Source organism: Heptranchias perlo, chromosome 35 (assembly GCF_035084215.1).
Source record: "Heptranchias perlo isolate sHepPer1 chromosome 35, sHepPer1.hap1, whole genome shotgun sequence".
NCBI classification, from domain to species: Eukaryota; Metazoa; Chordata; class Chondrichthyes; order Hexanchiformes; family Hexanchidae; genus Heptranchias; species Heptranchias perlo.
This window is the reverse complement of record NC_090359.1, coordinates 10056804-10069199: the sequence shown is the minus strand read 5'-3', so window position 1 is coordinate 10069199 and position 12396 is coordinate 10056804. Positions and strand designations below refer to the sequence as shown.

The window sequence follows — 12396 nt, the reverse complement described above, 5'->3', positions numbered from 1 at the left end:
CAACAATCGATCAATCCTTAATACGTGAAAAAAAAAAAATTTTTTGGTGGCGAAAAACCATCAAATCCCAGCACTCTCACATGCCTGTACTTGATGTTCCACAGTTCAAACCCGCCTCTTCTCGCAGCTTTTTCATCCTTCCACAATCAATAGGCCGCCTTTCCTTTCCTCCTTCCATTTCATGGACACTTTCCTGCTCCATTGCCGACTCTAACATTCACTTTCACGATCTCACGCCTTTAAGTTTGTTCTGCTCCGACCGCTGTTTCTATTGGGCACATGTCCCATTCACACCAATGTTCATTTGTCCCTTGAAACCAGTCGATACATTTCAATCTGCGTGACCGCTCGACAGAAAAACACAAAAAAAGCAGGGCTGGCCTCTGGAAAGACAGCCGCCCGAATGTGCACGAAATTTACTTGGGGAATCTTGTGATCCAGGGGATGGTAACTGAAGAACTTGTTTTTGTTTTGATGCTTGTTGGCTCTTTTCTCTCAGCAGTTGAGTTGCGTGAGTGACGGGCAGCGCAACAGAGCTGCGAATGGCGGTTGAAAGGTGCACATTTGGCAAGTTGGGGCGGTGCAGTAAGATCGGAAGTGTTCCGCCTTGATCTTAATAGTTCTGTTGAAACATGCGATTGAATCGAGTAGAGGATAAATGTAAAGAGCGCCTGTGGGGAAAAAGGAACGATTACAGGCCATGAGCGGAAGGTCTTTCAAATTCTCGTGTGCGGAAACGGCAGATTTTAAAGCGCGTGTGTCGGAAAGTAAAGTGCGATCTTGTGTGTGAGAAGAGCACAAGAAAGTTGTGCTTGAAGCTGCGCCCTTGAGGCAAGTTGCAGGTTGTCAGGAAAACTGCTATAGTGAAAGCTCAAAAATGAACCAAGAAACTGCTGGCAACACTCAGCAGGTCAGGTAGTATCTGTGGGGAGATACTCAAGTATTTATCCAATTCTCCTTTTAAAGTTACGATTGAATCGAGCTCCACCATCCTTTAAGGCAGTGCGTTCCAGATCATAACAATTCGCTGTGTAAAAAAAATCTCCTTATTTCCCTTCTGGTTCTTTTGCCAATCATCTTAAATCTGCGTCCGTTGGTTGCCGACCCTCCCGCCAGTGGGTGAAGTTTCTCCTTATTTACTCGATCAAAACCCCTCTTAATTTTGAACACGTGGATTACTTCTACCCTTAACCTTCATTGCTCGAAGCAGAACAATCCCAGGTTCTCGAGTCTCTCCACACAACTAAACCCCATCCCTGGTATAATTCTGGGAAATCTCCTCTCCATCCTCTCCAAGACCTTGACATCCTTAATAAATTATAGTGCCCAGAATTGGACACAATACTTCAGATGAGGCCTGAACAATGATTTATAAACGTTTAACATAACTTCCTTGCTTTTGTGTTCTATTTCTCTATTATTAAGCCAAGGAACCGGATGCTGTTTTAACGGCATCACCAACGTATGCTGCCAGTCAAAGATGTTGATGAAAACTGTCGAAACTTAACACTATACAAATGCATTAACACCCAAACAAGTAGCACAAGGAGAAACTTTATTGAACCCCAACTTGTATACAAGTGGAAGTGCACCTCAAACAATGGTTGAGGGTGCAACTTCGCCGAGTCAATGAATCAGTTCATGTTTCTACAATTCATTAGGCAACGCCCACCTGTTACAGAATGTGGGCGTACACGTACATTCTTTATTGGCTCAGGTAGTTGGTCAATCAAGTAGTGAGCCAGCCCCCGAACATCCATAGACATCACGTCGGCCTGAGCAGATGTCAGCTATTTTCTTTCTCTATGCATTCCTGTTCCTTGTTATCAGTAAGGCTGGAGCCAGTCTCAAGGCTTCATGGCCATTCATCAACTCTATTATTATTATATTCTGTCCTTATCTCAAGGAAGGCCAGGCTGTGCTAGGCCTAATTATCAACATACCAAGGCTCAAACGCAATTACACAATTGTGCTCACATTGTGTTTGTGGCTGATCCTATCATGTGAGTTAATAAAGAGTTAATATGGTCAAGTATCCCGTCATGCACTTCCACAAAATTACCAGTAACACATTGGGTGAGAACGGATAACACAGCACAGGCCGGGATGGCGGAGAGAGACAGAGACACGTGTTGTGATCTGTAACTTTTTATAAACACTTCAGTTTATTTCACTCAGTGTGCAACACCGTGCGATCTCCCCTGCTGTGTCAGGTTTCTGTGTTTATACAGAGTGTAATGTATTGAATTGTCTCTTGGATCACACGGGGTGGTAGACGGGGGTCTGTGTGCGGAGGGTTCGGGGGGGTGAGCTCTGATTCCCGCCCTCTTCTGGTTTGAAAGGAGAAAAGAATGAATGAGAGAGAGAAGCGATGTGGGAGAAGGGATGATGGAAGAATTTGTCCGTGAACTTAATTAAAGTGGCCAAAAATAAGATAATATTAAGATATCATCAGCAGAACATTAATACAAGCTGTAAAACAAAAACAAAATACTGCAGATGCTGGAAATCTGAAGTAAAAACAGAAAATGCTGGAAATACTCAGCAGGTCAGGCAGCGTCTGTGGAGAGAGTTCTGATGAAAGGTCATCGACTTGAAAGGATGTTTCTCTCTCCACAGATGCTGCCTGACCTGCTGAGTGTTTCCCGCATTTTCTGTTTTTATTATTAATATAACCTGAGCTCTGTCGAGCGTTCATTGGTCGATTCACTGATAAAGCTGGGAATTGAGGGGAAGCTGGTTCATGGCGAACCCCAGCTCTGAATCCCCCCGGCAGAGAGTTCAAGGAATGTTTAATATAAATGAGATTCAACGACAGTCTCAGAAAATCTCTCCTTGGTGGTCGGTCTCATTCTCCCGAAGTGAGGAATGAGCGGGAGGGGCAATTCCACCCGGGGTTATATTTTATTCCAAGAGGATGACCTGAAGTGCAGTTTACAGTGGGGCTGAAACAACTCAATGGGGCGAGCGTTCAACAGATTGAAAAGGGCCCTGGTTCGATCCTGGGTTTCAGCAGTTTTCTGTTATTTTGTTTCATCTTCCATGGGCTGATTCTCAAACATTTATTTACACTGACATTTTTACCCGACACTGAACGGTTGGGGATGGAATAGAGAGACATCAAGGATGTCTGTATTTAGCTTTTAATTCTCTATTTCCTTCTGCCTTTCTCTCTGGTTTTTGTCTCTCTCGGTGCCCGATGAACATTTGATTTGATGCATTTCTCCTAAACTGATGCCTTTTTCACATCTCAGGGCGGTCAGACACGCTCTGTCTGTCTGTTGCTGCTTGTGACCATTAACGGGAACAGGCCGCGAGTTAAACATTTATCAGCAAACCGCCAGAGAGATAACACAGCGGGAATAAAACACATTGCCTCACATTGTTAGACACCGAGTGACACAGATAGTAATGTGTGTCAGTAAACAGACCCGGAAAACAGAATCCGAGAAAGGAAAGAAATAGAGAGATAGAAAAGAGTGATAAAAAGAAAGAAAACCCTTTCTCCACCCCAACAACAACAACTTGCATTTATATCGCGCCTTTAACGGAGTAAAACGTCCCAAGGCGCATCACAGGAGCGATTATCAAACAAAATGTGACACGGAGCCACAAAAAGAGATATTGGGACAGGTGAGGTAGGTTTTAAGTGTCTTAAGGGAGGAGAGAGAGGTCGAGAGGCGGGGAGGTTTAGGGAGGGAAATCCAGAGCTTTGGTCCCAGGCGGTTGAAGTCACGGCCGCCAATGGTGGAGCGATGAAAATCGTGGATGCGCAAGAGGCCTGAATTGGAGGAGCTCAGAGATCTCGGAGGGTTGTCGGGGTGGAGGAGGTTACAGAGATAGGGAGGGGCGAGGTCATGGAGGGATTTGAACAGGAAGATGAGAATTTTAAATTTGAGATGTTGGTGGACTGGGAGCCAATGTCGGTCAGCGAGCAGAGGGGTTCTCCTCCTGAACGGTGGTTTGAATGTTTGGGGGCGGGGCTGTGATAAATATCTAGATTTAATATAATGATCCCACTTTTCAACTACCCCGAATTATTACAATGCTGACCTGGAACAATCCAGAACATACCGCAAAACAAGACATTAAGATCAATGGTCACTTTAGCAAGGAGTTTAAAAGATTCTTCTAAGAAGGAGAAGGCTCAAGAAACGGACTGTGAACATTTCATGGTGGCCGATTTATTTGTGTCCAGGGACAGGGATGAGACACATGAAATGTTTCACACATTTCAAATCTCCGCGGTCAGACTGCCGATTGTTTATTGATCAGGAAGATGGCTGGTAATAATCTGAGACCCAGTGAAGAGGTGAGAACAGAGCAGCAGGGAATGATCCCAGAACAATAGGAGCCAGCAGCTCACCGTCTGGTCCCTGTGTCAGGGACAATACACAACACCTCAGCTCCAGACCAGGAACAGAGAGCTGCTGTTAACGTGGCCCAGCCCTCGCTAACTGCTGGAACTGTGGGATGGAAATCAGACTTTGGGTCTCGGAGGCTGCTTTAGGGGCTCAGTGGCTCATCGAAAGAATGATTTCTATTAAAGAGCAGGGCTCTGCTCCATCACAGACTGATACTGTACAGTACATGGCAGAGTAAAGCTCCCTCTACATTGTGCCATCAAACACTCCGGGGGCAGGTGCATCAAGGGTTAGATCAAGATTAAATCTCCCTCTACACTGTCACAGAGGATGTCATTTGTGACTTTGACAAGGGCCGTTTCAGTACTGTGGCAGGAGTGGAAACCTGATTGGAGGGATTCAAACATGGTGTTGTGGGAAAGATGGACATGGATTTGGGAGGCGACAACACTTTGGAGAGGAAAGGGAGGTGGGAGATGGGGTGGTAGTTTGCAAGGATACAGGGGTCAAGGGTGGGTCTTTTATGAAGGAGGGTGATGATGGAAGATTTGATGGGGAGGGGGACCGTACCTGAGGAGAGGAGAACATTAACAATGTCAGCTAACATGGGGCCAGGAAGGGAGGTTGGGTGGTCAGCAGTTTGGGGTCGAGGGAGCAGGAGGTGGGTCTCATGGTCAAGAGAGCTCAGAGAGGGCATGAGGGGAGATCGGAGATTAACTTGGTGGGCTCGGGGAAGGGAGGGGAGCTGCAGAGGCAGCTGAATGAATGGTCTCAATCTTAGTCACACCCCCCATGACTGTCTTTCAATTTACCTTAAATCTTTCTCTTCTGGTTATTAACCCTTCCATCACTGGAAACAATTTCTCCTTAAATACTCTGTCAATACCTTTCATAATTGTGAATACCTCCTTTGAATCGTCCGTTAACTTTCCGGTTGTAGTCTCAGTGCCCTTCTTGCTAGTCGGTTTTTCAGTTCCCATATGGTCTAGCGGTGAGGATTCCTGGTTTTCACCCAGGCGGCCCGGGTTCGACTCCCGGTGTGGGAATAGTGAACTTTTAGTCCCAGCCTCCCAATTTGCCTGCAGTCCGGACTGTGGCTGCTCCTTCTGAATTCGCACTGCAATCATACTGAGAAATGAGGCAAACCACAGCACTTGAAGGGACAGTGCACCAAAAACCCAGCCCCACAAGCTGAAGGGAAGCAAGCAACAATATCCCGACAGGTCACTCAGCAGCTCATGGCCAAGTGTCTGACTGCAGTCCTTTTATTATTTACTGTAAAACCCGAGTCTGAGTGAAACACGCACAGAACAATCTGGAAACACTCAGCGGGTCGGGCCCCATCTGCGGAGAGAACGGACCAATCAACTGAGAGTCTCAATGAGACAAGGAAAGAGACACGGCCCACTGTGAGAAACAAGGAACTTGCATTTGTATAGCACCTTTCACATCCTCAGGACATCCCAACGCACTTCACTAGAAGTTCAGTCACTATCGTTTTATAAGAGAACGTAGCAGCCAAGTTGTGTACAGCAAGATCCCACAAACAGTGATGATATATTGAGCAGACCTCCTGTTTGTTGGGTGCTGATGGTTGGGGAAAGAATATTGGCCAGGACACCGGGAGAACTCCCTGCTCTTCACAAATTACCACTTAACACCTCATTCAAAGGACAGCACCTCTCACGATGCAGCTCCCTCTCAGAACGACACAGTCAGTCTGGATCATGTGTCCCAGTCCTGGAACGGGAGCTGGAACCCACACCCTTCTAAACACCAGCCTGACTCCCTGGGGTTACTCTCACCCTTGGCTAGTCATGAAACAGATTGTGCCACTCCCAGAGTAACTGATGACCACAGCCTCAGCCCTGGGTCCCGGTCTGCACCATAACCGCAGCCTGTTACCGCTCATAGAAAGTGGCGTGGGATTCCTGAGTTCATTCTGTGATCTGCATTGGGGGAGTGGGACTAGCTGGATTGATCTTGCATAGAGCCGGTATGGACTCGATGGGCCAAATGGCCTCCTTCCATGCTGTAACCTTTCTATGATTCTTTGATTCGATGTGGATGGAGAGGGATACAAGGATGTGATCAGAGATGGCCTTATCCATGATTGACACGATCGTGAGTAGAGAGGCCACGTGATTGCAAGGTCGAGGGGGCGGCCATGAATATGGGTCGGGGAGTTTCTATGCGGGGAGAGATTAAGGCAAGATAAAGAATCACATAACAGACTTGTTGGCAAAATTGAAGCCCATGGGATTAAACGGACAATGGCAGCGTGGATACAAAACTGGCTAAGGGGCAGAAAACAGAAAGTAGTGGTGAACGGTTGTTTTTCAGACTGGAGGCAAGTATACAGTGGTGTCCCCCAGGGCTCGGTATTAGGACCACTGCTCGTTTTGATATATACTAATGACCGGGACTTGGGTGTACAGGGTATAATTTCAAAGTTTGCAGATGGCACGAAACTCAGAAATGTAATAAACAATGTTGAGGATAGTAACAGACTTCAGGAGGACATAGACAGACTGGTGAAATGAGCAGAAACATGGCAGATGAAATTTAATGCAGAGAATTGTGAAGTGATACATTTTGGGAGGAAGAATGAGGAGAGGAAATATAAACTAAATGGGACAATTTTAAATGGAGTGGGGGAATATGGAGACCTGGGGGTGTAGTTACACAAATCTTTGAAGGTGGCAGGACAAGTTGTCAAGAAAGCAAATGGGGCCCTTGGCTTTATTAATTGAGGCATAGAATACAAAAGCAAGGAATTGATACTAAACCTTGATAAAATACTGGTTAGACCTCAGCTGGAGTATTGTGTTCAATTCAGGACACCAAACTTTAGGAAGGATGTCAAGGCCTTAGAGAGGGTGCAGAAGAGATTTACGAGAATGGTGCCAGGAATGAGGGACTTCAGTTATGTGGAGAGACTGGAGAAACTGGGGCTGTTCTCCTGAGAGCACAGAACGTAAAGGGGAGATTTGATAGAGGTGTTCAAAATTGTGAAGGGTTTTCATAGAGTAAAGAAGGAGAAACTTTCCAGTTGTAGAAGGGCAGTTACAACACGGGTTAGATAGAGAGCAAAGCTCCCTCGACACTGTCAAATCAAACACTCCCAGGGAGGGTACAACACGGGTTAGATATACAGTAATGCTTCCTCTACTGTGCAGTTTAGATCCCGCCTCAGATTTCAGATAAAAGGTTGGTTTCCTGGACACTCTGCTGGTGTCTCTCTGCATCTCTGCACCTCGTTACACCGCTCTCTACCTCCCTCTGCTGGTGTCTCTCTGTATCTCTGTGCTCAGTTACACCGCTCTCTACCTCCCTCTGCTGGTGTCTCTCTGTATCTCTGAACTTAGTTACACCGCTCTCTACCTCCCTCTGCTGGTGTCTCTCTGTATCTCTGTACTCAGTTACACCGCTCTCTACCTCCCTCTGCTGGTGTCTCTCAGTCTCTCTGTGCTCAGTTACACCGCTCTCTACCTCCCTCTGCTGGTGTCTCTCTGTATCTCTGTACTCAGTTACACCGCTCACGATCTCCATCTTTTTTTCTTTTCTTTTTTTTCCTTTCTTTCGAATGAAACTTATGAAATAGGACAATGGAAGTGATTGAATGAAAGGAGGATTCTAAAGACATTGAGTTTTTTTTCTGAAAGACATCCAATCGTATCACAACAGCGACTCATTGAATTGGAGTGCTGGTGTGCGTCCGCACCCAGGTGGCAACTTTCCGCCTTCGGATGCTGCAGCGATACCTGTACGCGGAGCGTCCTCTTAGATGGCGTGCGCTGGCGACGTATTTTTTCCGCCAGCTGCACGGCCTGAACTACGACACGCAGCTCCTGTTCGTCTCGCTGCTGGGCGGCCGCACGTCTTTGCAGGAGCTGCCTGTCTTGTACCAGGATCTGCTCAGGGTCTGGACCATGGTCGCCTCCAGCCGGAGCTCTCGCCCGTCGGGGGTAGCGGCCGTCCTGCAGGAGCCGCTGCTCGGGAATCCGTTCCTCCGCGATGTCGGCTTCAGCCGCTCGTGGCTGACGGAGCGGAGGGCTGTGGCCGGTCGGGTAACCAGAGTCAGGGACGTCCTGGATGGCGGAGGGTCGGGTTGGCTCGAGCCGTGGGCGCTCGCCGCTCGCATGTCCTCGTGGCGTGCCGGGGACGCGGCCGCCGCCATCCAGGTGTTGAAATCGGCGCTCGGCCCTGACTCCACTCGGGGTGTGGAGGCGGCTCAGGCGTGCGGAGCCATCCCGTCCGACCTGACCCCCGTTCGGACGGAATTCCTCCTCGGCGCCAAACCCCGGAACCTCCCTCGGAGGGCCGCGCCTCACAACTTGAGCCGTCTCTCGGAAATTCCCTCCGTGCCGTTTCACACCGCGCGGAGGGATTTCCTGTACGGGCTGCTCCTGCACACCATCCACTTCCTCGCCCTCGTCTCTCGCCCGGACACGCCCTGGCGTACCATCCTGCCGTCCGGCGGAGACGGGGGTCCCCAGTGGGAGGCTCTCTATACAGGGGTCCTCCCGTGTTACTTTGGGGATCTGGGGTGGAGGGTGTTGCACGGAGCAGTCCCGTGCAACAGGCGTTTACGCCATTTTACGGACACCCAGGCCGCTTGCATTTTCTGCGGCCTGGAGGAGTCCGTTTTTCATTTGTACACTGGGTGTGCGAGACTGCAGCCCCTGTTCCATTATTTGGAGGGGCTGCTCCTCAAGTTCTGGCTGCACTTCAGTCCCACGCTCCTGATCTTTGGCCGCCCGGTGAGGAGGGGGGCGGGCAGGTCGGTGGACGTCCTCGTGGGCCTGCTCCTGGGCCTGTCCAAGGTGGCTATCCACAGGTCCAGGATGCTCGCGGTCCGCGGGGGTGGGCGCTCGGCCTGTCTGCCTCTCTTTCGCGGGTTGCTCCGCGCCCGGGTGGCCCTGGAGATGGAGCACGCGGTGTCTGCCGGTACGCTTGAGGCTTTCCGCGACCGGTGGGCACCGCAGGGGCTGGAGTGCATCCTGAACGAGGATAATAAAATTTTGATTTGAACTCTTGGTTTTGGTTTGTTTGGTTTTTAGTTGTTAAGCACACCCCACACCCCCCCTTCTTATAAAAGGGGGGCCTAAAAAGAAAAAAAAAAAAGAATTGGAGTCAGGTGACTGCAGGTTGCGTATAAAAGGTGCTGGTTGGTGGATAAAGTGATCGTTGAGTTGTTTGGTAGCATGGGGGATTTTGTAGTGGGAGATTTGTTCTCGGTGCTGGTGTTAGTTGGAGCGGTTTGTTGCTCTGATATTTGGCAACAGTTTAGAGGGCAGAGATTTCCATGGAGAAGAGTAAAACCCACCCCTGTCCCTCCCTTTGGTTCCCATTTCAGTGTGTCTGAGGGGAGAAGTCTGTCTCCACTGCAGACTGTGATGGTGCAGTGTGGAGAGCAGAACCTGCTGGTGAGGGGAGACATGGATTTATTTAGAACCAGTCACCTGATTAAAGCTGCTGACCTGACCCTGGGGACAGCAGGTTGTCGGCCAACTGGGATCTCCTCTCAGAACCACACTGTCTTCTTTGACTATGGGCTCCATGAATGTGGTAGCAGATTGCAGGGAATGTGGTAGCAGATTGCAGGTAATGTGATTCCTCAACTCTTGCTCCAATTTCACTGTGTGGATTACTGCCCACTCTGAGCTCATTAACATCAGGTGAAATTCCAGCCACTGAGGAGATCCCTGAATGAAATCAGTGTATAAATTCTTGCCCACTGTTAAATATCACCTTGTGTGAAACTACTTTCTTTATATTGACATGTTAATCTTAGCTTTATATTTAAAAAGAACTTCAACTTGTCACTGAGGGACTGCATCTTTCTTAAATGGGTCATTACCACTCTCTAACTCTGAGATTCAATTCTATTGACCTTGAACCTTCACCTACATTTCTCCAAACCACTCTGTTCTCTTGTGCCTCAATTGATTTATCTTTTCTGTTCCTTCCTGTGGATATTCTGGCCTGTTGCCTCAACTTGTGGTCAATGAATGTTCAGTGTGGAAGTTCCTGTTGAGACTGCTCTTAAATGATGAAACAAGTGGAATAATAATTGTATCCCAATGTATTAAAGGGGAACTCCACTTTTGGTTATTACACCTGCCAATCCCCTTGTTTTAATGGACACAGATGAGGTTTAAAAGTGATGTGTTTTGTGCTCCATATCAGGGGTAACTTGAAGCCCCTTAAGGTGAAAGCTCTATTCTATATGGGAAAGAATGCTCATCAAATCTGGCAGTGCCAATCATTTCAGGGTTTCTGACTGCAGGCCTGAAGTCCCCTGTAATAGAAGGTGGACTGAGTCGAGTAACAGAGGCTGCTCCAGGCAACTTCAACCAATGGTGGAGCTGCTTCAATCATGTGTCATTGAGGAGCAGCTGAAACTCCTCAAACTGCTGCTTAACAGGGCAGGAAAATGACCAGAAATAGCTTTTGTCCAATGAGACCAGCTCTTCATTCCTTAACCTGATGTCTTTCAGATGGCTGGAGATTTCCTGGTCTACACCACCCACCTGAACCACACCCCAAATGCTCGTGGATCTGTCATTGTGAGAACTAATGGAGCCATCATTCCCATTGAGTGCCACTATTTTAGGTAAGAATCTTTACTCTGTGGCAAATAAGGTCTACAGCAGGTGCAGTTCTATGAAGTTGTCCTGAAATTATCTACTGTCCTTCCAGGAAGGGCAATGTGAGCAGTGACCCTATCAAGCCCACCTGGATCCCATTCAGCTCGACCAAGTCTGGAGAAGGGCTTCTGTCATTCTCACTGCGTCTTATGAACGGTATGTGATGGGTGGATGGGGAGTGCTTTTCTGTCGTTTCCCACTGGGAGTTACACCCACTGTCTCCAACCCTTGTCCTCTTGTACTTCAGATGACTGGCTTACAGAGCGCACCTCGACTGTCGACTACCTGGGTGACCTCATTCACATTGAGGCCTCTGTTTCAATGACCAACCACATGCCCTTGAAGCTCTACATTGACAGCTGTGCAGCTACATTGAGCCCAGACAAGGATTCCACCCCAAGATACAACATCATTGACTACCATGGGTAAGGAGCTCTCTGCTTTCTCCAGCTGGTTATGTCTCAATAGGTTCACTTTATTCACTTTGTCCCTTTTTTAATCTTTCTTCAGTTGCCTCCTGGACAGCAAAGCTGGGGACTCCTTTTCAACCTTTGTGTTGCCAAGAGGTGAACGTGAGCTGGACGAACTCCAGTTTGATCTGGATGCGTTCTGCTTCTTTGGAGATGACCGTTCCTTGGTAAGAGGAAGCCAAACATTGGGTTCCCCATGTTGGGAGGAGGTCACTAAATAACAACTTGTATTGAATGTGTCCCTCAGATTTTCGTCACCTGAAAGTTGCTGCAGTGGATCGGAGAGATTCCATGAACAAAGCTTGTACTTTCCAGAATATGTAAGTTCCCTCTCTCGCTCAGGGATGTGTTGTATTAAAGGGTGATGGACAACCTGGTTGATAAACTGATTCTCTGGTTCAGCTGGACCCCATTAGAAGAATCTACCAATGATGTGTGCGCCTGTTGTCATCTGGGCAGCTGTAGTGCCACGAGGGAATTCCGACTTGATTCCAGAGGAAGGAGGGATCTTGCATCTGGACCTGGTAGGACATTGATCCCCTCTATGTTGGAGGTCACCCTTTACCCTCTCTAACTGGAATGTTTGATATTGCAGAGAGTGATGCTGAATTGAAGTGGGAGGGTGAGGCCTCACTTGGACCCCTGGTCATTCTGGATCCTGATGTGACAGAGCTGGCAACTGAGTCCCTTAATGAGGTTGAGCAAAGGATGCAGGAGAGGTCTCCGGGTGGTGAGTTGGTTGACTGCTAGTTTCCATTTTCTCCTCAGTATTTCCTTCACTGACCATTGGTTTCTTGTTGCTTTTTAGGTGTGGAGTCTGAGGTGGTCCTGATCCTGGCCCTGACTGTGACCGCTGTCTCTCTGATCTCTGCTTCTTTGATCGCCTTGTTCCTGTACAGGAAACACAAG

The 12396-nt window shown here is 48.2% G+C and overlaps 1 protein-coding gene and 1 non-coding gene across 2 annotated transcripts; both read left to right on the top strand.

Moving 5' to 3' along the window:
- The first annotated feature begins 5338 nt into the window (after window positions 1-5338).
- On the top strand, window positions 5339-5410 carry trnae-uuc (transfer RNA glutamic acid (anticodon UUC)). The gene has a single exon. It is a non-coding gene; the product is annotated as a tRNA-Glu (tRNA).
- A 5675-nt stretch (window positions 5411-11085) lies between these two features.
- On the top strand, window positions 11086-11868 carry LOC137302339 (zona pellucida sperm-binding protein 3-like). Its single transcript, XM_067971973.1, has 4 exons — window positions 11086-11173; window positions 11265-11442; window positions 11528-11654; window positions 11830-11868. The coding sequence occupies exons 1-4, from the start codon at window positions 11167-11169 to the stop codon at window positions 11866-11868; spliced, it is 351 nt and encodes a 116-aa protein (XP_067828074.1). The 5' UTR covers window positions 11086-11166.
- The last annotated feature ends 528 nt before the right edge of the window (window positions 11869-12396 follow it).